At 41.4% G+C, this 27,772-nt stretch overlaps 1 protein-coding gene across 1 annotated transcript in view; it reads left to right on the top strand.

The window, feature by feature from the left end:
- Positions 1-27,772, top strand: part of COP1 (COP1 E3 ubiquitin ligase) — a 1,660,397-nt gene that overhangs the window by 896,525 nt on the left and 736,100 nt on the right. The window contains exon 15 of the mRNA XM_044085965.1: positions 27,701-27,768. Coding sequence (XP_043941900.1) covers positions 27,701-27,768 — 68 coding nt within the window. The remainder of the gene's footprint in view (positions 1-27,700; positions 27,769-27,772) is intronic.

Raw genomic sequence — 27,772 nt, 5'->3', positions numbered from 1 at the left:
CTTTCTCCATCTTGCTCCATTTCTGGGCATCACAATAAATACAAACAAGTCCAACCTGGCACCCACTCAGCTCTTAGATTTCATAGGGGCCAGACTAGACACAAGGAGTTCTGAGCCTTCCTCACTGCGGACAGAGTTCTAAATCTGCAGCTCAGGTGCGGCCATTCTCCATTCATGTTCTGTTCCAGAGTTGGTCCTGAGGGCTCTAGGGTCCATGGCCGTCGATAGCACTTCTTCCTCTTGCCAGGCTCAATATGCATTCTACAGTGGAGCTCTTAGTACAGTGGTCATACCTTGCTCCCATGCATCATCCCATAGCGCTCAGCAAGGCGTGCAAGCGGTCCCTCTTGTGGTGGCTCCACTCCCCGGATCTCCCCGAGCGTCGCCCATTTTGTGCTTCTCCCCTCTCGCCACGGTGACCACGGACGCCTCCCTCGGTGGGGGGCTCCGGACAGTCCAAGGCAATTCAGAGACCTTACTGCATATCAATGTTCTAGAGATGAGAGCAGTGCACTTAGCGCTGCTAGCACTTCAGGACTTTCTTCCCTTGGGAACAATTGCGATTCAATCGGACAATATGTCTGTTGTCTGGTACATCAACAAGCAAGGGGAACAAGGTCTTACCCTCTTTCGAGAGGCCATGAGAGTTTGGGAATGGGCAATCTCCACGCTTTCTCTTAGTAGCACATTCGTCCAACATCCTAGCGGACAAGCTCAGTCGCACCATTCTGACCCCTAGTGGTCTCTCAATTGTCAAGTAGCGAACGCATATGTGGGGAACCCTTCATGCGATCTTTTTGCTTCTCGCTCAAACACCAAGTGCGACAGTTTTTAATACCTCCTCCCGGAGGTACCCCAAGACGCTCTGGTGCATGCTTGGCCACCCGGTCTTCTGTATGCCTATCCACCCTTGCCTCTGATGCTGCAAGTTCTTCAGAAAGCCTCTGGGTGGGTTGCAGAATGATTCTCATTGCTCCATTCTGGCCTCGACAGATCTGGTTCCCCTTCCTAAGGTCTCACTCGGTGAATCCTCCTTGGATTCTAGATCCCATTCGGATCTGATATCCCATCCATCCTGCATTCCTCCTCGAACCTGGACAACCTGAAGCTGACCGCTTGGCTGCTCCAGTTCCACTCTTGATAAGGACTCGGTATTTCTTCACGGTAAAGGCTATTTTGGTGGCGGCTCATAAACCATCCACTAGAAAGGTTTAAGCAAATGGAAACGTTTCTCTGTGTGGGCGAGCGGCAAGGCCTAGATCCCTTCACGGTTCCTCTCCTGTAGTGCTTGATTTTCTAACCTCTCTCTTTAATGATGGTGCCAGCAGTTCCACAGTCAAAGTTCAACTGGCGGCAATTTCTCACTATCACATTGGTCAAGAGTCTAATCCTCTTATGTCAGCCAAATTGTGCAAAACATTTCTTAAGGGTACTTTCCTTCTCAGGCCCCTATAAAGCAAGCAGTTCCTCCTTGGGACCTTTCTTTGGTCCTACAGGCCTTGACCGCTCCCCTTCGAGCCGCTACAGTGGATCTCAAATTCTTGTCCTACAAGACAGCCTTTTGGTAGCCATTACATCAGCCAAGAGAGTTTCTGAACTTCAAGCTTTATCAGCTAAACCTCCTTACTTGGTATTTCATCCGGACCGTGTCTCCTCAGGACCAACCCGTCCTTCCTTCCTAAAACTTCTGAAGCAAACATCAATCAATCCATTAACCTCCCTGTTTTCTTCCTAAGTATGAAAACAAAGGTGAATATAAGCTACACTCACTAGATGTTCACAGGCAACTTATTTTATCTCAGGACAGCTGGTCATAGGCAATCCGACCAGCTGTTTATTTCCTTTGCAAAATTCAATTTGGGCAAGCCAATTTCTAAAGTTTCTCTGTCCGCTGGATTTCACAGTGCATTTTATTGGCTTATCAAGCGTCAGGAAGGGGGGTGTTCATGCCCATTCAAGCCGGTGAGTATCTACCTGGGCAGCCTTCAAGGCTAGGATTCCTGTAGATGATATTTGTGAAGCAGGCACGTGGGCTTCATCTCATACATTTATTTCTCACTATAAGTTGGATCTTGCATCTAGGGGTAGAGCATCCTTGGTGCTCCGGAATATCCTTCCATGATGGCGCCCAAGATTCAGGTAGCTGGGGACTCTGTCCCACAGGTTGCAGACAAATGAATATCCTACTTCAGATTTAGAAGTTATGTACTCACCATAATTCCATCTGAGTAGGTGTATTCATTGTCTGCAACCATCCCGCCCTCCTATCCCCCTGGCCTTTCAGTTTCCTGCATATTCCTTGTTACCCTTTTGAGGGTATTGTTGCTTTGGCAAACTCGATCTGAGGTCATGAGGGTAGAGCAGGGCATTATGGGTGAGGGGAGGAGCTGAGAGCTTGGATCCATAGCTGGAAAACTATGCCGGTTCGGATCCGATATCGGATCCATAACCCACAGGTTGCAGACAAATGAATACACCTACTCAGATGGAACGTTATGGTGAGTACATAACTTCTAATTCTTGCCAAATATGGTGATTGTAACAAACTTGAGCCAGGCCATCAACCTACCAGTATTCTTCACCAACTACCAGATTAAGGGGAGTACAGTTTGTAGTACATACATTTACATCAGTAGAAGTAGAGAGTAAAAAAAATGCTGTTTGTATCCTTTTATCCCACAAACAAATGGTTTGCAGGCCTCCCAAGTCATTCTGAGTAAGTAGATTTCTAACTGTATAAAATTTTGCTACATGTCAGTGGGTCAGGACATACTCTTCCTCCATTAGACTTTTCTCAAAGGAAAGTGTATTCCTGAAGAACTCCTTGGCTTTGATGGTGTCTTCTCTATCCACTTCAGCTAATGGGTATGTCATATCTGACTGGATCCGATGCTGGCATCTTTGCAACTTTTAATCCAGTGCTCAGGTTCCTTCCCTTTCCTGTAATCCTCTTCCATCCTAACAGTTTCCCAGATCTCATTTGATGCTTGAGCAAGCCAGATGTGGTCTGCAAGATGCAATTCATTTTTGTTGGGTTAATTCAGGAATTTATTGGATAAGTGCTATTTTTCTTCAGAGATTTCTTGTGAGAGAGAATTATTTCTGCATTTTGGTGTATAGGTTTTTGGTTATTAACTTTCTCTTGGGGAGTTTTCCACCCTTTTTTTTAATCCTCCCTCCAAGTAAAATTTTTTTTTAAAAAAGCTGTTGGTGATTATGTATGTGCCTTTAGCTTCGCCTTATTGACTTTCTTTACTGTTTGTTAGCTGTTATTTTCTTAATGTATTATTGTTTTTGTTTGTATCCTGCATCCCCCTACATGTGTGATAGGTGAGGGGATTTAAGAAGTGTTCTACCTGTGAGTACAAGATCCTTCTCCAGGACCCTCATTTGAAATGTGTTCATTGTTTGGGGTCAGTGCACATAGAGTATGACATTTGTACTTTGTTTGGGCCATGGGCCCTATCAGGCCACAGGTCCAAGTTATTCCTTAAAGGCCCTTTCCCCTGCCTTCACATGAAAATTGGCCTCCTCTCTGTTGTGCAGTTTTCTGTCGAAGAAAATGAGGAGACCCACTGATTGAGTCCAAGAAAGCTAAGACTAAAGAAAAGGAAAGCACAAGAGAGAGCGAGAGACAGAAGGAAAGAGACAGGACCAAGGATAAGGATTTTGCCAAGAAGTTGAGGAAAAGATCCTTGGATCCAGCTTGTGATGTTGATCTTGCTTCTTTAGTTTTAAGACCTTCAGACCCCACAGCTTCTTTAGCTTCAGGATCACACCCTATTCAGATCAGTTCTCTGACTCCTCTATTTCTTGTGGATCCTAGCCTCTTCCCAGAGCCATCTCTTGTATGGCTCCAATCTCTTCCATTAGAGACACCTTTCTATAGGTCTTCCAAGCCACCTTCAACAACTGCATCTTTCAGGGCTGTGTGGTCACTGAGGAACCTTTCGGAAGTGGACAGGGATAGGACGATGTGGAAGTTCTTCAGGTTTCTGATCCAGATTGTGAGGTCCTTCACACACTGAGGGTGCCAGGAAAAGGCCCTTCCAGTCCCCACTAGATGTCTTCTTCCCCAGTCTGACCTTCAGATCAGCAGTCTTGAATCTGTGTATTTCCCATAAGGTCCTTTTGCCAGAGCCAGCAGTCTGGATGCCTTCAACTCTGACAGTGTCCCTCACCCTTTTAACAGCATGCTATCTCATGGGGTAGTCTCAGAGCCAAGAGATTAACATCTGGGCACAAAGGTTGAGTTGACTCTGAGATTGCCAGAACCATCCCTTCCTCTCGGTGCTTCAGCTCTCTATAGTTCAGCCCCAGTGTCTGAATTGAATTTGAGCTACACCACCTCCCATGCGGGGTCTCTTATGTTGGTCCACTGGCCCAAAGAACTCCTTTGGAACCAGTTTCAGCTTTTGAGGCATTTGAGGTGGCTGTCTCCTGGCTTTGGCTTTTGAAGCATTTGAGAAAGTTCTCTCTCTGATGAGAGAAGAGGGACCTGCCCTTGTTTGGCTCTATCCTGACCCCTAATGGCTTCCACACGTTCAGTTCACCATCATCCTATTCCATTGGATCGGCCATTTCCAAGTAGCCTTGATTATCCTGCAGGGTGACCTTACCCATAAGCTTCTGATTCGTCCCCTGAGCATCCTCCTGTGGTAGAGCTCAGAAACCATACGTGCAAAAGAAGACATTTCGTCTCCTCACAGGAGTCTCTCACTGATGACACTGACCTTGTTGCAGTGAAGGGGTCTCCAAGGTCCCCCTAGAAGATGTATTATTTGGAGATATCCTTGAATTATTTAGACAGGGAGATTTGGTTCACTGGTGCCCCTTCACAGGAGGAGGTGCCCCCCCGGCAGATGAATTGACAAGATTTAGTGGATGTGGAAAGAACCAGATGTGGTGTAGCCCATTCCCTGCAGTCCCAGAAAGATTTTGGTGTTGCCCCAAGATAGGTCACACTGGAGCCAAGAGGCCTGTGGCAGATGCCATCGGTGTGGTGGAGGCCACTAAAAAGGAGCTCTGTGTGAGGCGTGTTCTTCTGTCCAACCCCTACCTCACCCCTAGTAGGGAGTCTCTGGCCCTGGACATATTTGCAGAGAGTGTTTATGCATCAGCGGTGTTCACCCTAAATGCTGAATTACCTTTCACTGTTAACCAGATTTCAGAGGGATTTGATCAAAGATCTCTGAGGTACCATGACAGGGGAATCCTATAAAAAACGGGAGTTTGCAGTTCAACACCTTTGATGGCACATCTAGAACAGATGTGATTTTGAGGATAACTTCAAAACATACTTTTTGAATGTCCCCGTTGATGGGTCCAACTTGTTTGGGTCTGAGGTTAAGCACACACTATCCAGGAGTGAACAAGACAACAAAACTGTCTGCCATTGAAATCTACTTCTCCACTTCTTGGCGTTCCTTTTCTTAAAACCAAAAGGGTGAGATGTGATTATGGTTCCGAAAGTCTCAGGGTCTTGCACAACACACTCCTGGAGACTGACCAAACCCTCCCCCTAGAAGGAGGACTAGCAATGGACATCGCCCTTGAGGTAGAGGTGACTCACAAAACCAAGGGTTTTGAGGTCCATTCACTGACAAGTCCTCCCAATGCCACTGAATGTTGGGATGGCTGTCACACTGTGGAAACAATCGGGAGGGATCTTTTCTGTGCTCCCTCACATCGGGTCAGCCACCACTCTTGATTCTTCATAAGTGCGGAGAATAAAAAACAGAGGCTAATACATCCCCATTTCTTCCTCAGAACTGTCACAAAGAAGCCTTCCCACACCCCTCCCCCCCAGACAAAGCTGCTGAAAATACTGCAAGACCCCTAAACAAATGAATCATCCAGGAGGTCCCACCAGACCAGCAAGGATCCAGAGTCTACTAAAGATTATTTTTGGTGCCGAAGAAAAAGTGGGACCTCAGGTCCGTTCTGGCCCCCATTCAGTTAAACCAATTCATACAACTGATTTCTTTCAATCTGATCACATTTTGGTCCTTATTGCCTGTTCTGGGAAAGAACAACTGGTTGTGATCCATGGACCTTCAGGAAGCCTACTACCACATCAAGATAGTGAGGCAGTCCAGAGGGTTCCTTCACTTTTGTCTGGGAGCCAGTTAATTTCCATTTAGAATGCAGTCCTTTGGACTCACCATGGCCCTCCAAGCATTCATCAAGTGCATGGCAGTGGTAGTAGCATATCTCAGGCTGCAAGCATTCCTTTACTTAGACGACTCATAACCACCGCCATAGGGTATCTGTTAATTCAAGTCAGGGACTTCTTGCTGCAGTTGTGTTTGGACCTAGGAATCACAGTCAGCCTGGAGAAGTCCAATCTGATGCCATTTCAAATCATAGAGTTCATAGGATGCCACCTGAATACCACCATGCAGATCCAACAAGCTTCACAGGTCTTTCCTCATCAAACTCCGCCAGAAACTTTCATACTTTGTCTCTTGAGCTCTTTGGCAGCATCCATAAACTTATGTCCCTCACGCCAGATTCCACATGAGGGTATTACAGTGGACCCTCTCCATCCAGTGGTCCTTATCAGATGCATTATCCAATCAAACTCACTGGGATTTACAAACAACATATTCAATGGTGGCTAAATTCTCCACTGGTTTCTTTTAGTTGCCCTTTTATTCTTCCTCCACTTGGAGCCATGGTGACCACGAATGCATCCTTTCTGGAGTGGCGTATGGTATTTCTAAACAAGACTGTCCATGGCACATGGCCTCTGAGGGAGACAAATCTTCTCATGAATGTAGTGAAAATGAGGACAGTCCCTCTAGCATTGTAAGCCTTCCAGGACTTCCTTCCCATGGGTGTGATTGCTATCCAGAAAGCATGTTGGATATGGAGCCCACTCTTACCCCTTTTCAGGATGCCATGAAGGTCTGGCTGTGGATAATGTCCTCTCAGCACTTTCTAATTGCACTGCATATTCTGAGGAAATGCATTGTTTTACTAGACAAGTGGAGTGGATAGATTCGTCTTCTGCTGAGTGGTCTCTCATTCAGACAGCGGCTACTGTTCTCTTGATCAGCTGGTTGCCTGTCTTGCTGTGACATATTTGGAACCCTCCCTCAAAAAAAAAAAAAAAAAAAAACTCCAAATGCAGCAGTTATTTTGCCTTAATACTTCGAGGGCAGTCCCTAAGGGGGGATGCCTTGGTGTACACTTGGCCCCCAGGTCTCCTCTGTGCTTACCCACTGACTCCACTGGTAACCAAATTTTTTTAGAAAGTGGACTGATGCATGAGGTTAGGTGATTCTTTTGACGTCGACAGATGTGGTTCCCCTTCCTGTAGCTTTATTTGGTGCACCCACCATGAGTTCTGGATCCACTTTCATGCCTGATCTCCCATCTGTCTGGCAAGCCACACCCAGACATCAAATCCTTGAGTCTGACCATTTCATTTCTCCACTTCCAGTAATGGCCAGAAATTCCTGACTTTCATCCAGTGTTCACATTTTGTTATCTCAGAAACCTTCCACCAAGAAAGTTTACAAGAAGCAAATGGAAGAGATTATCTATCTGGACTTCAGCCAAAGGTCCAGATCCCTTATCCACTCTCTTAATGTCAATTGTAGACTTCCTTGCTGGCCTTTTCAACCAGGAGCTAGTTATCTCCTGATTAAAGTGCAACTGGCAGCTATTTGAAACTTTCATATAGGCCCCAGTTGCATCTCTTGAAACTTTCTAAGGCCTTTTTGAAAAGTACCTTTTTTCTGCATCCTATTTTAAGGGATCCTATTCTATCTTGGGCTATTACCATATTACTAGAACCATTGACTAATCCTCCTGTTGATCCTGCAGCTACAGTGGACTTGAAATTCTCAACTTAGAAAAACATTTTTGGTCTCCTCAAGCAGGGAAGGTTTCAGAAACTATAATGCCTTGTTTTGTAAACCACAGTATTTATACTCTCATAATAGGTTCATAGGTAGGTACTAGGCTATCGGCCCAAGGGCCTAAGTAAGCCTAGCCAGCAAGGTTCCATAGCTTACTATAATGATAGGGTGTCCCTCCAACTTAATCCTTATTTTCTTTCTAGGGTTGCTTCCAAGTCTTCCTTGAATTGGACTATTCATTTACCGCTGTTATTTTTCTCAACTTCTCAAACAAAGGAGTGCATTCTGCTTTTGCTGGGTGCTGATCAGGTTATGTTTCTACTTGTATCATAAGAAGGACTTCAAGTAATTTGTCCAGCTGTCTCTTTTTCTAAAACTAAACTAGGAGCCAGTATCTCCAAGGTCACATTGTGCAGGTGTTTGTCCAATTGCATCTCTTTTGGCTGTAGAGCCAAAAGACTATTTCTGCCCTACAAGGCTAAATCACATCCAACAGCCATATCAACCTCTGCAACTTTCTATTAGAGTCTTTAGCGAGAGTATTTGTGTTGCAGCTACTTGGTCTATAGTTCACACATTTGTCTCCCATTAGAAGCTGGACCTGCACTGTAGGTCTAGGAGTTGCTTTGGTTCTATCCTCCAGAATATCCTTCCATAAGTTCTCCTAGAGTTTGTGATAGCTGTGGACTCTGTCACATGGGTTGAGGTGGATGGAGAAAACAGCATGGGGCATAAAATTGTGGGCTTACCATAACACTAAATCTTTGTCTTCTTACTCTGTCTCAACCTTCCCTCCATCCCCTATACATATTTCCAGTATCTCAGGCTGTCAGTTAACTGTACAGGACCTGTCTGGAGCCTTGTCTTATTTACAGTCCTTGACTATATTTTGTAGTTTTCAGTTTCCCTCTATAAGTGTAAAAGGTTGATCTCTCTGTATAGGAGGGCAGACTTGATCAGAGGAAATGTTAGCAGGGGGGAGGAGCCTGAGACTTGGATCCAAATTCTGAAAGTTGCCAGCCTCAGATCCTGTCTGATCTGACATACCCTTGAGTTTAGAAAGACTGAAGAAGACAACATGGATCTAGCAAAATGGCAAGTACATAACTTTTGTTTAATGATATTTACCCTGCCGCCTTTTGGTCTAATCTAAACACATTCACTGAACAGTGCTTTTAGATGTTTTGTCCAGGACTTTTTCTTCATTTGGGCAGACTCCCCCACTGGAGCAGCTGGGGACCACCACCTCTTACTATATCCAAAAGCTATGTGCATACCGTAATGCTAGAACTGTAAGAAGTGTGTCCTTCTGTAATAACAGTTTCATACCATTTACCAGGGTGTGGTGTATGCAACCAGTTCATTGTTGTTTCTACATAAATCCACCAGTCACCAGCTGGTACCGGTCTTCCTGACATTCTTGTCTTCAGGTTTGTCTGTAACGTGTCCTGGAGACACCTGACAAGTGCACCACCAAGAAATGTAGGGAAGGAAGCCAACCAGTATCATGGGAGTGACAGGGGGGAGCAGGTCCCTGAATAAATTCCAAGTGCTGCATAGTCATAATGCCTGTAGTACACAGACCTAGAGATTACTTAAGACTTTCAAACTGTATTGCAGATGATGTATGATACTTCTGTTTGTGATATGTCAGTGTAGCTTGTCTATATCACTGAACATGGAATGCCTCTGCAGACTTCTATGCAGTGCAAGAGAAGAGGTCTTGCAGCAGACTGGTTGAACTGAGCATTCCCTCACTCCTGGAAAGGGTATTGTCAGGAAGCATTCCTGCACATCTTCTGCAAAGCATGAGAGATGGTTTCACTAATCTCCACTGGAGAAAATCACATCTCTGTGTTCCTAGGGTTGCCACCTTTTCAAATGGCCAAAGTGGGACATTTTCGGGACACACATCAAATTTTACAGGCCGACACATACCCACGGTCAGTACAAAGGCTAGAACTTAACTTTTTTTCCTAAATAAAAGCTTATTCTTGTAGCAGTTTAGTTGCTTATTATGTTTCTTGTAACATTTAGGTATTTTAGATACAGAAATAACTATTTTATGCAAAGTGGGACAGGTGGTAACCCCAGTGTTCCCCCGAGCATGCACTACCCTCCTTTCTTCCCAGGAGATTCAAGTAGGAAGAGTCCATTCACTCCTCTCCCTTCTTCCCTGCCTGGCTTCTCCAGTGCTAGGGCCACTTGTTTAACAGGGCTTAGTTATTCTATGCCATGGAGCCTTGTTTACATGACAGCAGTTTGTGTGTTCATTGATTCTTACCTCCTCTAGAGTGACTAGAATTAGTTACCATGATAATTAGATTGAGTATGAAGTTATCTAATATTTATTTTGAAAGTATTTCAAGTATTGGATGATAACTCTGCTGTAGTATAGAAGAGTATGGTTTTGCATTTACTAGTATTAATGTAGAGATTAATTTTGAACAAACTGGTTTGGCGATGTTTTCCAGTGTATGCTGAAATGGTGACAAAGGCCGAAGTCCTGTTATTAACACACTGAAGCTCCACATAACCTAGCCAAAACAGCTTGGTTTTAACGTTCAAGTTAAGTACACAACACAAAAACACCAAACCAGGGTGCAAAGACGCACTGGAATCAGAACTTTTTTTAGTAAAATATATATTTTTTAAAGCTCTGATTCCAGTGAGTCCTTGTACAGTGGTTTGGTGTGTTTTGCATAGCATACTGAAGCAGATGTGCTACCTTACATGTTATATTTGGTGAGGAAAAAGATTGAGAAAGGGCAAATCCCTGTGGTAAACTAATTGGGACTGACTGGTGTGACATTATAAAACCACACTCATGTGACTTGAGTTCTGTTGTGCAAGTAGCAGATAAATCCATGCTGAATTAGACCCAGTTAAGATATAGCAAGCAACTCACTCCAGAAGGCAGCCAATGTTTGCATTATTCAAGGCCTTAGAAAAATGTAGAAAAAAAGTTTGTATCAGAATCCTTAGAAAGGTCCAAGAAAACTGCTTCTGTAATTTCATTTTGGTCTAAATTATGGCTTATATATTCTTTTTCTGCTTTGGTCAAAAGCATTATTGCATAAAGAAACTGAGCTTATATTCTAAGATGAAGAAAGGACTGCCTGAGAATGTATTTTTCTAATGTTTTGGATAGTGGAGAAAGTAATGGATTTTGGACAGAACATTTTAGTCGTGTATCTTTTTTTATTAATTTTAAATTTAAACACAACTTTTAACAATTGAGTAGTGCAGACAGTAAAATGAAAAATCCTAACAACAAACTGAGTAACAGGCAATGTTGAACAGTCAGGGCCATGCAACATCATTCCCCTTTCTAAACACACATCAGACCTACTTGTCATTAACCTCAACTCTAGGAGTATATCTAACAAACTTCCCCACTTACATACATTCATAAGCCACTATTCCCCAGACATTCTAACCATAACAGTAACCTGGCTAAAACCCGGCACCCAGAGTGAAGAAATTCTCCCTCCCGGATATAATATTCTAAGACTAGATGGGAGGGGGTGTTGCAATTCTCTATAAAAACACACTTTATCTCCAACCTCTACAAACCCCAATACCCACATTTAATAATGCTGAAACCTTATGCACTGTTTTGCTCCTGAATAAGAGTAAAAGTATCAACATTCTCTGTGCCTACATCCCTCCAGGCAACAACTCTTTTAATAATTGAAGAATTGTTACAGTGGACTAGTAATATCCTCCCACAAGAGACCATCCTATTAGGAGACCTAAATATTGATTGGCTAGCATGCAATTCCAAAAACCCCACTAACCATATCAATTTATATGTTTTCTCCCAACTCATAGCTGAACCTACTAGAGTAGATAAAAAAATCCCAAAAGAAATCTATACGTGACTGGGCACTGGTAAACTGCCCTGAACATAATTACCAAACATGCTGTCTACCAGATGGGCTCAATGATTACTTACCCACATTCCTTCCAAGAAAACTCTCTAATATACCCAAGCCCAAAGTATATAAACAAATTAGGGATGACTGCAATGTAAACCAACACGACCTTAACAGTACTTTAAAGAAATGCAACCACTACGCACCCTAGAATTAGACCAAGCTGTTAACTACTTCAATAGTACTCTTACTAATATCCTTAACTTAATAGCCCCCATAAGGAAAATTAGAGTCAAAGTAAGCTATGCACCATGGCTAAGTAGGTCAACTAGAGCCCTACTAAAGTCTAGAGATAAGGCATGGAAAACCTGGAAAAAGGAAAACACTAGTATATCCAGACAAAACTATCAACAACTCAGAAACCGAGCTAAAAAAACAAACAATGCTTGATAAACAGAACTACTACTTGGGTATCCAGAATAAACACTCCAAAACCCCCCAAAAGTTCTGGCATGCAATTAACTCTTATTAAAACCTGGTAAAACTACCACTCCAGTTCCCATCTGCACTAATAATAATAGTGACATAGCTTCAGAATTTCATCAACACTTTACTGATTCCATTAAATCACTATCCTCCCAGCTATCCAAAAATAGCTATTCACCCACACCAAAAACAACTCCTATCAACACTGCTTCATTTATGCTCTCACCCATTCCAACTTCCAAAATAAAAACACTTCTAAAACTAAAACCTACTACTCTTGCAGCTGATGGAATACCAGCTAACTTCTAAAAACTAGCCGCTGACTCTTTATCCTACCCAGTCTCTATCCTTATCAACCGCTCCATCCAGGAAGCCTGTGTCTCGCAACTATGGAAAATCTAATATGTTATTCCCCTTCGTAAAGGTGGCAATTCCTTTGATTTCTCTATCACCTCATTGGTATCCTGTCTCCCTTATCTAAGATACTAGAGAAGTGCATTCACTTTCAGGTCATGCACTTCCTAAATACAATCAATCTACTCTCCAGCACACAACAAGGCTTCCGCCCATATCACAGTGCAACTACCACTCTTCTATCTTGTACTTATCAAGTTAACCAACATAGAAGCAGTAATACCCTTGTATCTGCTATATTCCTAGATCTGTCTAAGGCATTCAACATGGTTTCTCACCCCTTACTAATAGATTCTCTGACCTCCTTATTCTTTGCCCCTGACACTATTACCTGGTTCAAAAACTATCTGTCTGACAGCACGCTGTCCAATGGCAAAGCACACTATGACCTCTACTACGTACCACCATAGATGTACCCCAAGGATCTGTGTTATGTCCACTTCTTTTTTCTGTTTTTACCAACAATCTGCATACCTCCACCCAAAACGCCTCACTCATACAGTATGCAGGTGAGTCTACCCTAATCTGCTCATCCCCATCACTTACTCTACAACAACTGACCCAGGAATCATTTACCTCTGTGGAAAGTTGGATCACAAATATCCAACTAATTCTTAATCCTAACAAAACAAAACTTCTCCTATTTACCCCCAATAAATCCAGAACCTCTCCTCTCTCCTTCACTATCACTTCCAAAAATGGTAGTACTAGTTCTCCATCTCCTCATACCAAACTCCTAGACGTTGAAACAGACAATAACCTCCATTTTGACATCCATATCTCTCAATTAAAAAGGTTCATAAAAAAATGGGCACCCTGTGTAGACATAACTTTCTTACAGATCAAGCACGGGTCACCCTAGCCCAGTCTCACCTACTGTTCACATTAATGTATGCAACACCAATCCTGACCCACATCAGAAAAAAATACCTGAACAAACCTGAGTCTTGCTATAACAAAGTGGCCAAATTTGCCATCAACTCCACTTCTAGAACCTATCACTGCCTACCTGTAAAAGAGTTCCAGTGGCTGGAATTCCCACAACTACTAACTTTCCACCAAATAGTCATTGCATATAATATTTTAAAACATCCTGATAAAATCCCATCCCTAAGTGAATTACTGACACATTATACTACAAACCGTCCCCTTCGATTTAACAATAAATTACTTCTATCTCCACAGCAAAGAACACAGCAGGCAAAGCTGTATTTCATACTCTATAGCTAAAAACTGAAATAACTTCCCCTTATCTGTGACTTCTGCTCAAAATATCACACAATTCAAAAACTTAGTTAAATCACATCTTAGACACTCATGGTTATGTCTGTGTACTATATAATACTTTGTGTCTCCTCCTCCTTTTACCTCTCTTGCCTAATATTATACCCTCTGTAAGCTCAGTATGTCTAATTGAAGCCCATCTGAGCCCAAGTGTCATCATTGTAGTCAACTGTGGATTAATATGAAAATTTTGTTCTTTGGATATAGCGTTTATCCATGACTCAAATGTTCATTAAGATTTTTATATTCTGTATTCTCTGTACTTCTGTATTCTTTTTGTATTTCTGCATTTTTGCATAAAGTCTTATTTCCTGTTATTGTGGAGATTTTCTCCCCAGGCTTCCGCTGAAAATGGACCTCGTCCAGTAGGACTTTCCTGGTAAACAAATGTAAAATAAATAAATAAAATAAATATTAACATGATGGAAAAAGTCTGTGGTGTGAATACTAATCAAATCACATATCCAGATTTGTAACCAAAACTTTAGCACACAGTAGAACAGCGTTGTATTTGCTTTTGTGTAGCAAAATTATAACATAAATGAATAAAATAGTAACATCCATTCCTTTTCCCAATTACAGAACTATTTTGTTAAATGACCTGACAGTTTGTAGGCATTCAGAAGTCTTGATTTTGATGCAGAAAACACTGAGGTTGTAATGGCTTGCAGATATGTCCATTCAGAGGTTATGTAGTATTTAACTAAAGTAATAATGTTAAATACTGTATCTCTTAATAGTCCATCTCTTAACAATGCCTGTTAGCCTGGGTCATGCCTGATATGTTCTGCAGGCAAATGCACTTGTATGGTTAACAAATGTATATATCCATAAGAGTTCACAAATGTGCAGAATGTCAACAGTGACATAACCATATGTTGCTAAGAACTGGTACTCCCTATATCTATCCATTAGGTCAGTACCCTCCCTCCTGTCCTTCAAAACCATTCTGAAATATTTCCTACCCAAAAGCTGCTCAACACCAGGATAAGCTCTATCCCTAAATGTGGACAAGTACTTATTCATACCTTGCATCTCCTTATTCTCCCGTCTTCACTCACTTCCTTCTATTAATTTCTCTCCCTTGGCTTTCTAAATATACCACAAGCTTGCACTTCTTTCACTTCATATTGAAATTCCTGTTTGTATTACACTAACTTATATTTAATTTCTCTGTAAATTTGCTAAAACTCCTCTAACTGTTAAATCATCATTATATAACTCTATAATTTGTATCTACTCTTAACCAATGTTTAGATATTATGACTAATTTGGTATAAATATTTAAACTGTATTCAGTTTTTGTATTATAATGATTGTGTAATTATTCTTAAAATGTTTTGTAATTCTTTGTAGCTTCTCTCCTTGGGCCTCAGTTGAAAATGGGCTCCTGTCCAATTGGACTTTCCTCGTAAACAAATGTTAATACATAAATAGCCATTGGTAAAGTAATATTTTTTTTTCTTCCTTTCAAGGGTCCCAAAAACACAATATCTTATTACTAAGTCAGCTGTTTGTTACTTCATTGCTGCTTCATGGCTGTTTAAGAAACTTCCGTAAGTTTGGAACAAATGTAATAAAAAATGTATAGAATGTCAACACTGACATGACCCCAAGAAGACCAAACAGGAGAAAGGCTTGGAAAAGAATTGCTTTTCCGGTAGCATTAGGAAAATATGTCTGCATAATAAAGTCTTTTGAAAGGTATAGAAGCTAATGCAACATATTATAAGTATGTCATGTGTCTATGTACCATAAAGAAGAATCAAAAGTATCATAGTATGAAGGACGATTAAAATAATATGTTAAATTGATGAAATATGTTTTGATGCTAGCAAGGCCAATTTTGAGCTAGTGTATTGTTAATATCTTTTCTTATTGAAAGATTTGCTATTGAATTCCATCCGGAAATAGACCAAATGTTAATAATGATAGGATATACTTTAGGTACCGTTAAGATTTCACCAGTTTCTGTAGCGGAGGAGCATCTTCAAAGACAGAAGTCAACAGTATAGTTAATGCATTCAAAGGAGAAAAGGATCATTTACTGTAGGTTGCCCAAGTTAAGAGATTTCACTAAAACCATATTTTTAAATGTGCTTTGCTACACTTTCCACAGCAATGTTAATAAACCTTAGAATTGTTTATAACCTTTTAACTATATGCAATCCTACATTTTGCAAGTTTGATACAACAAAGTATCTTTTTCTTTTACATTGTTTATAAGCAGAATTCTCCCCCTTCAATATATTTTTACTTTGGGTTCTAAACTCCTGCCATGGCATTATATGACTGTTCCCAACAATTCCTCATTACCTAAATTAGTGTATTTTTTAATGCTAAATGTAGCAGTAAGAGATCCTTGCTTTGTAGAAACCGTCAATAAGGTCTTCCAGAGGGTACACCTTACATTGAAAATGAATGTGTGATGATCTAGTAGAGAAGCTACAGTGTTAAGTAAGATACTGCTATTATAAAGAAGGGATTTTTTCTTAACCAGAATGCAGTACTTGTGTATGTAAATCATTGCTCCATGTCTACCATGGCATCATTTTTGGATGTGGTTGTAGAGGCAACTGAGAAGTTAGTTAAACCTAAAAGCATCAAAACCATATTGTAGTCTCTACTTTCAGAATTTTTTTGTATCTTCAAGTATAAGTAAAATTAAGTCAGTTGTAAACCAATGATGTAGCAATATAAGAAGTTCTCTAAAACAGCAGATTACCTTTACAATGTATTTGGGGATTTGGAGTTTGCTAAGAGATCTATCTTAAGGTAAAGAATGCTTGTTACAAGGGTAAAGCCGCCAAAAATAATTGGATTCATTAGAGAACTCTGGCTCTTCTGAAGATTAACCATTACAACAACAGGTTGGGATGTTTGCATCCTCCAAGATGTTTGGGAGGCTTCAGGTTTATGGAAAGATACTCCAGTAATTAGACTTATATTTCCAACGCTGAATATGAATGGATTTAAAACAGCACGGATATAGTCTGAATAGATAAATTGATAAAGAAAAAATGTGGGAAATGTTCATTCTTATTGCTAAACTTATGAGAACTTCATGGCTTCCCAACTTCTCAGATTCTGCTTAAAGTTGTGTCAGAATGTCCGCATTTTATTATAATCAACATTGTTTTGCATATATGTTATTACTAGATATTTCAAACTGGATGTCTTTTAAGCCCTTGCAGATTTTATGAATTTAAGAAAGGATTAGCCATCCATAAACTGAAAGACAACCAATTTATTGACATCGAGTTAATAGCTGTAAGCTGAAATTGTTTCAGTAACCCCCTTGGTAATGGTACTAGTTGGAGACAATGATAAAATTACTGACATATGCCAATTCAGTGAATGAAACTTTGTATTCCATTGATAGCCATAGAGGTCCTTTATAAATACAAAAAAAAGATGTTTAGTGAGAACAACCTTAAGTTATATTTTTAATTGTGAAAGCTTCCACAGCAAAATAACCAAAATACAAATAAAAATGCTGTAAATGACGCTAAGTGCTCAGAAATACCTCCAGGCAGTCAAATGGAAGAATTCCACTATTTATTGATAAACCACACAGAAAAATTAACGCTCTTCAAAACTGTAATAATCGCGTTTTCGTCTCACAATGTGGGACTTCATCAGATATAAGGAAGTTGTGCAATTAACATTTAAATATCTTATTACCTTTCTAATTAAGGAAAGGTACCAATAACAATTGATTTATACATTTTAAAATGCCCTATCGGCTTCACTTCCTCATGAATATTCATGAGTATTACATTCATTATTCAAGATCTCCTGGATGTTCACAGAACTCCGTTCCAAAAGACATACATTCTTATGTATATTTTATATAATATACTTAATAGGAGTTATCTTGATATTAAGCTTTCATATATAACTTTTCTACTCTTGAATATATCTGATGAAGTCCCACATTGTGAGACGAAAACGCGATTATTACAGTTTTGAAGAGCGTTAATTTTTCTGTGTGGTTTATCAATAAATAGTGGAATTCTTCCATTTGACTGCCTGGAGGTATTTCTGAGCACTTAGCGTCATTTACAGCATTTTTATTTATATTTTTATTGTATTAGAATCTGGATAGGAACCATTGATGTAGAAACTGTTAACACCAAAAAAAGAAGTCAGTAAAACCAATTTTCTGTATAGTGAAAAAACGTAGTGTTAGTACCCAATGCAAAAATAAAATGACAACTTAATTGTTTAAAAGAGCGTAGAAGACTCCATAGTTAAGGCTTTGTCTACTATATCTCTGTTCCTTAAAAGGCCAGACTGATGCTACAAAAAAGAACAGTGCACTATTCTGAATTATTTTGAATATTACTGTGAGATATATTTTTAAATATACAATGATTAGGTCAATGGGATGAAAGTATGATTTAATAATTTAGCTTTAGACTGGGGTATAAGAATTGTTTTAGGTCTGATTAGATATAGATGAGAAACCTCATCAGAGTTAAATAACATCTACACAAATTGTATTTTATTTTTGAAAAATTCTTTGAATTCAATAATGAGTCCATCTAGAAAGGGGAATTATATGTTTATGTATTTGTTGTAGGGTTACTTGTATTATTAACGTCACTTGATTTAGAAAGGGTCTTTAGCAAAGAGTAAAAAGACTGAACACATTCTGGGAAATACAGTTAGTTTAGAAAACATAGTCAAACACTTTCCAGGGAGCACAAAGACCCCCCCCCCCCAGGTGGGACTTTCCCAATCAAATAGCTGGTATCATAACCATGAACAAAAAACAAATGGCAAAAATGTGTAACAGGTCTCCTTCAGCAAGCGTTATGTAACTATCACACGATAACACATCCCTGAAAATATATGTGGTAGTTGGGGACCTGGGAATCTATGTGAACACAAAACTGTCCGATCACCATGTATTCACCATTGTAAGAAACTCCTTTTTCATCATGCAACTTATTAATAAGTGTATGGCATCTGTGTCCAGAGATGTGATCATTCCACTGTATTTGGCATTTAAAAGGCCAGTTAAGTATAATGCCCTCTTTGGTGTTTACCTGTCCCAGTTGAATCCCATAACACAACCTAAACTGCATATTTACCCTCACTTTTGGCAGACTTGTCCCTTTATGGATAGGAGTAACGTGTAAATATTCTGCCTGGCTCTTGATCATTCATACTTAACTTACAAGTGCTAAAATCTCATAGGAATGAGGGTCTAGGTTTCTAAAGATCCTCATGGGTCAGTAGCCTAGTAAGTACTTATGAACCTATTTAGTTTCATCCTCATTCAAAAGAAACAGGTGAATTTGAAAATTTCTAATAAATGAATTGATGATGTAACATTCATCCTTTAAATTCATTTGGAAATCGAGTTGGGGAGGGGGGTTCCTTTCATGTAATATTCAAGCTAAGTGTTTAGTTGAGACTTGACCCCATTCAGCAAGGTTTTTGTTATGTTTGTCTCACACTCAGATAATTGTGAATTTAAACTAACATTTCATTCTGCTTCCAATTTATTTAACTTTGTTGGTCTCCTATCATAATTGACTATTAAATTATTTTCTATAGCTTTTATTTTTAATACAACTTTCTGTCTGGATTTTCTGTTTTTAAAGGTGGAAGCCTGGCTAGTCAAAGTAGCTTTCACCTCAGCTTTATAAGACACGCACTAAATATCTTTACTAATTTATGATTTATGATTACAAGAATGTGTTCTAAACTTGATTCAAAGGTGGTATTAACTTAAGGGATAAATAGCTAATGAGTATTCAGGATCCAGTTCTATCCTTTTTGATAGGAGGCATATAATTACTAAAATGTGAAAGAAAGCTTAACTTCAGTGTGGTTAGTCATTTAACAAGGTTGAGTTGCACTTTCTTTAGTGGTTGAAGAAAGCAAATGAGAAATAAGGAGGAAAAAGTGTGGGGCCAGGATTTGTGGCAAGCAGGAAAAAAGGGAGAATTGGGATGAGACCAAATAAGAAAAGTTAAATGAGTCAGCAAGTTTAGATGCTTCTGTAAGATCCACTAAAGCTTTAATACGTGAGGGAGTCCTTCACTGTGACAGTACTGACTTTTTTTGAGTTTGCACAAGTAATACTACTTACTACCTTTTATGTGGAGTATGTTCAGTGCAGTGACACCTTCATGGGTTACATCTTAAGGATATGTTTCATGATCATGTCAGTGTACTTTTGGTTTCTCTGTACTTCCATCACCTATTACATGGATTTTATTCAATGCTATGTTGCCTTTAGGGAAGTCTATTTCACTGTGTCTTTGCAGACATCCTTTAGGGTTTATGTACAGACTTTTTGGACTCTTTGTAGGTAAGACTTTTTACTCCCCATTAAGTGGAGCATGCTGAAATGGACTTTTGTTCTAGCACAGGACAAATATTCAAGTCCAAGACAGTTCTACGGATGCCTAAAGAGTGAGTGAAAAGTGTACAGTAATGCATACTTGGGTGCCTGCATGGGAAAAAAAATCTCCTTTCTTCTAAGATAGTTCATTATGAGTTGATTTTAAGGAGAGAGGCACAGGGGACTTACCCCCTCCCCTCATCTGCATGAAGGGGCAGTATATGGATCTTTGATCCCCAGAGATAAGTCCGTGTTCAGTTGTCTTTTTAAAACCTAGTTTTTCACATGCAATATTGATGTTCTTTGTTTTTCACTGTTGCAGTCATCACATTTGGGTTATCCCTGCCCAGGGTAGCCCTCAGTCAGCCCAAATACCAGAGGCTTTGTATTTCTGCATCGGTTGCCATTGCTCCAGGACTGACATCAGGTCTTCAGTGTGATAAATTAAGGCAACCCACACCATTACATCAGTCTTTCTTGCAGAGGATCCCAAAGCAGAAGCAGTTCGCACGAGTGCCGGTTGGCACCTACCTGAGTTTTTCATTTCCGAATTGAAATGAAGTCTTCTAAAGCTAAGTACCCCGTTGGGGATCCTTTTTTCTTGCTTTAACCGATGTCAGAAAAAGTTAACAATTGTCTCGCCTGTGGAAAGCAAATACCACACCAGGATTTTCATTCTTACTGCGTCACTTGCTTAGGCCCAGACCACGATGTCCCCCGCTGTCGCTTTTGTGCTTTGCTCAACACCAGAACTATACATCGTCGGGCCCTTATTTGTAGCTAGATATTTCCGCTGTCAGTCCTTGAATTCCGAAATGGCTTCAGTAAGCCATCCGACAGCAGATCTTCCGAAAAAAAAACAAAGATAAAGACAGAGCCAGACTGCACAGGTCCAAAACTGCCGACGATGCTTCCATTAAGCTAGTCGTCATTTCTGTCATCCTCAGTGAGGTGCTGTCGCAGCCCCTGAAGCCCACTTCTGTGGATTCTCAGGCCGCTACCGAGACCCTTTCAGAGTCTGGTATGCAGCTAGACTCTTCATCGACTAAGGATCCTGCAGATGTCTCTACCTTGGATGGGTCCGGAGCCGCTGAGCAGGCACCAGCTTCTGAGGAAGTACTTTGCACTACCAATTCTCAACACAGACGGATGACTTCTTTCGCGTCTACCGTTCTTTCAAAAACTACCGAGTTTCTAAGGCCCAGGGTATGAACCCCACCCAAGAAACCAACGACCCACTCTCAGGCACCTGCTTCCTTACCTCAGTCACAGATGCTTAAAATGGCGGAAGACCTTATAATGCTTATCAGAGGAAGCCAGGCTACCCCTTCCAAAAGTAAAAGAGATTTGTCCCTAGTAGTCTTATCTGAACAGGAGTCTGATGACTCTGATGCATCTGAATATTAAGATATGCAACCCCTCTCAGCTTATGAGGATTCTGATGCAGAGGAATCCATCCCTTATGCCCTTTCCACCCAAGGACTTCTTCTTTGGGGAAATCCTACATACTTTAAGGGAGCATTTCCAATGGGAATGTCAGGACTACCCTCAGTCAAAAAAGAGACTCAGGGAATTCTTAGATCTTCCACAGCACAGACCTCTGGCCATTCCTCCTGTTTTGAATGTTGTGGATGATGTTTTTATGGAATCCAGTTTCACTCCTGACACCCTCCCTCCTGCTCCCAGGAAACCATACAGGTACTATAGAGTCCCTGACTCTCATCGCAAATTTCTTTTCAAAAATCCAACTTCTGACCCCGATGTTCTCTCAAGGACCTAAAGGAATTAAAGCAACTTCAGCTAAGAATCCCAACCCCTCAGTTAGGGATTCCAGAGCATTAGACAAATGGGGGGTAAACAAGTATACACATCTGCTACTCTTGCTATTAGAGCACTAAATTGTCAGTTCCATATGCTGAAATATCAGCAACATACCATGGAACTTGTCAAACAAAAAATATCTTCTTTTCCTGCTTGTGCAGAAAATAAAGAGTTACAAGAGTTAATGCATTCTGCAAGTCAAGTTACTAAGCACACCTTATAATGTGGTTTTGACACCCTATTAGCATCTTGCAGGGCAGCAGTCACTGGTTCAGTCCTTAGAAAGCATGCTTGGCTAAAGGAACAGCCCTTGCCAGACAATGTCAAATCCAAATTATTGGACGCACTACTGCACAAAGGCAACTTATTTGGCACCAAGGCAGAGGAGGTCTTAAAAAGGATGGAAGAAAAAGCTAAATCTGTGCATACAGTTAAAGATTTCTTGCAGACCCAGCTGCTGAGGTTCAGTAGGCATTGCCCCTCCAAGCACTGGTCCTTTCCTGCCCCCTCCAGGTCAGCTCAGCCTAGACCCCGGGGAAGCAGCCCACCCCCCCCCCCCCCGACAGCAGCCCCAGGGAATGCAGAGATCTAAGCAGTGAAGTTCCTCCTCTTCAAACCCAGGGACTGCTAAGCCACCCCCTCATGGTAAGAACTCACAGTGACTTTTCACTTCCACCCCCTCCCTCTGCTCACCCACTCTTGCCCCTAGGAGGAAGACTCTCCTTCCATGCAAGCACCTGGGCCACCATTACCAACGACGGCTGGGTCCTCAACATAGTGTCCCAGGGATACAAATTTTATTTCCACACTCTACCAACCCCAAAAGGGTTCTCAGATCTTCCCCCAAACCAGTGGGTAGAGGCCATAAAGCAAGTCCTTTCCCTGCTCTCTATGAGAGCACTAGAGCATGTTCCTGCAAAACAGGTAGGTCAAGGTTTCTACTCCAAACTATTCCTTGTACCCAGAAAAGAGGGCACCTGGCGCCCCATCCTCGATCTATCCATGCTAAACACTTACTTGGCGATACCAAAATTCAAAATGCTCACCCTCCAGCAACAACTTCTTATGCTCTCCAAGGATGCTTGGTTAGCCACCCTAGACCTAAAAGTGGCCTACCTACACATCCCAATCAGGGAATCTTGCAGGAAATAGCTACGTTTCAGCTCATGATCACTGCACTTTCAGTTCTCTGTGCTTCCCTTTGGCTTATCCACTGCTCCCAGAGGTTTCACAAAATGCCTGGCTCCCACCATTGCTTTTTGCAGACAAAGAAATATTCAACTTTACCCATACTTAGATGTCTGCCTGATTCAGGCAGACAGTCAGGAAAAGCTTCTAAAGCACCTGACCTTTGTAAAGGACCTACTGACCTCCCTAGGGTATACAGTCAAGGAAAAGAAATCCAAACTAGTACCCACACAAAAGATTGTATTCCTGGGTGCAAGCCTGGACATGGCATCCCAGATGGCATTCCTTACACCAGAAAAACAAACCTACATGACAACCTACTTCTCTCAACGAGCCACCAGACCCCAGTTATCCACAAGAAAAATCCTGCAAGCTCTGGGGTTAATGGCTTCTTGCATTCTACTCATTCAGTATGCCAGACTGCATATGAGGAAACTACAGTGGTACCTAAAAAGCCTTTGGTGTCAGCACTTCCAAGACCTGGAAACTCTTATACCAATGATACCTTTTTTAAGGAGAGATTTTCTTTGGAGTGCAGCAGCATGCTACCACAACAAAGGACTACCTTTCTCCCAATCTCACGCCGCCCAAACCCTCATCACAGACGCATCAGACTATGCCTGGGGCGGCACACCTGGACGGCAGGTGCATTCAGGACCAGTGAAGTCCAAACCAAATACATCTGCACATCAACCAAAAAGAGATGTTAGTTCAGCAAGCTCTGACAGCCTTCAGACCCCTACTCTCCCCAGGGCCTCTACTGATCAAAACAGACACCACCACTGTGATGTGGTATATCAACAAGCAGGGAGGGACTCGCTCATACCCTCTGTGCAGGCTCGGCATGACCCTTTGGCACACAGCCTCAGGCATGCAACTACACCTGTTAACACAATTCCTGCCAGGCTCTCTAAACTATCTGGCAGACAACTTAAGCAGAAATCTTCTGGACCCACACGAGTGGCAGCTAGGCCAAAGAACCTTCACCCTTGTAACCCAGAAATGTGGCACCCCGAAGGTCAACCTCTTTGCTTCCCACTCCAGCTATCAGCTCAGCAAATTCTGCACCAGGGAACCTCAGAGCAAGGCCTGGAAAGTGGATGCTCTATCCTTCCAGTGGGTCAACCTCTTGGTCTATGCATTCCACCCTCTACCGCTCATTACAAGGGTACTGCTCAAAATAAGGGAGGAAAAACCAAGGAAAATCATGATTGCCCCAGACTGGCCAGGCCAACACTGGTACCCTCTGCTGCGTAGCCTGTCACCACTGCCACCATGGCATCTCCCTCAGATCTCAACACTCCTGACCCAGAGGAATGGAGAATTCATGCATTCCCAATTGCAGACCCTCAATCTGGCAGCGTGGCTTATTCTCTGACCACTGCACAAGCTGCCAATCTAAGCAAACAAGTTCTATATGTTATACTTGAGGCCAGATGCCCTAGCACTAAAAAGTATCATGCCGACAAGTGGAAAAGGTTTAGCACCTGGATCCAGGCTAAGGGACCCGGAACTGCACAGCCCTCCCTACCTGTCATCCTGTATTACCTGGCTGACCTACTACACAGGGGGTCTATCTTTCTCTTCCATTAAAATTCATGCCTCTGCCATTTCTGCTCGTTTCAGTACAGAGCCACCTCTTTTCTCCCACCATTTCATCAAACAGTTCCTAAGAGAGGCTAACGACTTGAGGCCACCCAAAAGAGCACCTACCCCAGCTTGGGACCATAACTTTGTTTTGGAAAAGCTCACCCTGCCCCCCTTTGAACCAGCAGCATCAGCAGAGTTAAAGTTCCTCTCTTGGAAGACAGCCTCCTTTCTGGCCATCACTTCAGCTAGAAGAGTATCCGAGGTACAAGTACTAATGGCTGTAGAGCCCTTCAGCATTTTCCATGCTGACAGGGTCTCCCTCAGGACTAACCCAGCCTTCATGCCAAAAGTGGTGTCCATTGTGGCTCTCAACCAATCCATTCATTTGCCCACCATTTTCCCTAACCCACAAAACAAGGGGGAAAGGATTCTGCACTCTCTAGATGTGCACAGACAGCTCAGATTCTACCTAGACAGGACTAAATCATTTAGAAAGACTGATCAATTGTTAGTCAGCTTTGCTGCAGGAGCAGAGGGCAAGGCCATATCCAAACAAAGCATTTCCAAATGGATAGCACACTGCATCCATTTCTGCTACAAGCAGCATGGGAAACCTCCCCCCAAGGGGGTCAGGACACATTCTACCAGAGCAACCTCCACCTCTGCAGCTTTCCTCAGAGGGGTTCCCACCAGGGACATCCTGGAGGCTGCAACATGGACATCTGTTCATACCTTCACCAAGCATTACCACATGCCTATCTTCTCCAAATCCAGGGCAGGCTTTGCCACAGCAGTCTTTCAGGGCATCCTAGCCAGCCCCCAGTGTTCTTGACTGCCTCCACCCTTTTCTTCAGCTTTGGGAATTAACCCAAATGTGATGACTGCAGCAGTGAAACATGAAGAACATAGTACAGTTGTGTGCACTGACTATAAATGTAGATGTTCGAGTGTATTCACTGTTGCAGTCCTGGTTTCCCTCCCTCCATCACCCTAGTCTCTCTCTCTCTCTCTCTCTCTCTATCCTTACAAGGATTTTTTGGTATTTACTTTCTACTGGTGGTGTTCTTCCACCATAACCTAGCTCCCTCTTGGGGGCTCCTGACAGGGGAAGAAAAACTGATGTAATGGCGTCGGCTGCCTTAATTTATAACACTGACGACCTGACCTCAGTCCTGGAGCAATGGCAACCGACGCAGAAATGCTAAGCCTCTGGTATTTGGGCTGAATGAGGGCAACCCTGGCAGGGATAACCCAAATGTGATGACTGCAGCAGTGAATACACTCAAACATCTACATTTTTGGTAAGTGTAGACAACTGTTCTTTCAGACATGCCATTCTTGAAGCCGTCCTAGAGACCATTTACAACAGTAGTCTACTGCTTGATCAAGAATCCTGTCAACAGTAAACCTGTTATTTAAAACTTTTGCAAATCTGTATTGCATTTAATATGGGCATTACTCTTTTAGAATTAAGCTTTAGTGGCAGGCAGTACATTCTAGATCTTGCCATATATAGCAAAGATTGGCATTGAAATAATCACAAATCTTAAAGTTAGACTTAAAGTATGTTTAATAATTCTAGGACCCCCCCCCCCCCCCAAGTTTTGCAAGTTTTCCCCTGTGTCTTGATGATTGTCTGCTTTTGTAAGCATTTATAAAATCAAATTATTTTTAACTGGAAGTTAGCAGGCAGTGTTTTTTTTTTCATTGTTAATAGAGGAGTCATGGTAATTATAACCTATACAGTGTGGTAAGTTGGATTATATACTACATAATGATTTATTTGCTTTTGATTTCAGCATCATTCAGTACCTTAACTCATTAGCACATGTACGTCATTTTTGGGCTAATCTTTACCCCCCCCCCCCAATAGCTTCATATTGGCATCTTGAGACTGCTTGATTGAACCTGACTTCCTTTTATTTCGGGACTTTTCCGTCCAATGTTTCTCAATTTATTCATGCAGCTAAGTGAACTGTGTATTTTTAAGTGAAAATGGAAAATCCATTGTCACTGTCCAAGTGGAATTGTTATATTTTCTAGGCAGTATGAAAGTATATTGAAGATGCATATATTAATACTGCTAAAACCAAGTGGCTTACAGAATGTTGCATAGTATCCACTTGAACCCTTAGTTGATTCTAGAAGTTGTCACAGATGTAATTTTTGAGTATGTTGAGTGTTTATACACATGCCAGCATAATTAGAAGTATAAATATATATTTAGATGTCTGTAAATCTTATCAAAAACAAGCTTGAAGAAAACAATTGCCTGTCATCAGAAAATTCAAGTCTGTTTGAACAAAAGTAGTGCTAGTAGTCTTTCTCTAGTTTTCAGTATTGAGGCTGCAGTTTCTGAAATTGTTCGGTGAAAGTGTTAAGATTTTTTTTGTATTGTAATTTGTTATGATGCTAATGGAGAAAAATTTCAGTGCATTGACTGTAGTCATAAAGAAGAATTTCTTTTGCTGAACAACATTACTGTTTCTCCTTTTCTGGCAGCACTTCATTCAAAGGTATTTATGATTGCTTGACTTTGCTTCTGCTTCTCTGTTGCGATTTTTCATTAAAAGACTCTAGCATCTAAAGGTGTTGACAAGCTGCTAATATTGCAGCTTTTTACTGAGTGTGAACAAGTTGAAGTCTGTTAGAATTGAAGCTTCCTTGCATCAAAACCCTGTGGCAACTGCTGTTGTAGCGTTTATTGAACTTTTCTTTGCATATGAATTGCGTTGAAATGATAATTTAATTGTGCCAAACATTCATATAGTGAACTTATGTTTGACCTGAAGATTATATTTCTTTTGCAGTGAAATTGTGGTCTACAAATCTGGACAATTCAGTGGCAAGCATTGAGGCCAAAGCTAATGTTTGCTGTGTCA

Source organism: Protopterus annectens, chromosome 10.part0 (assembly GCF_019279795.1).
Source record: "Protopterus annectens isolate FY-2018-M chromosome 10.part0, PAN1.0, whole genome shotgun sequence".
Lineage (NCBI taxonomy): Eukaryota > Metazoa > Chordata > Ceratodontiformes > Protopteridae > Protopterus > Protopterus annectens.
This window is presented reverse-complemented; position numbering and strand designations above follow the sequence as displayed.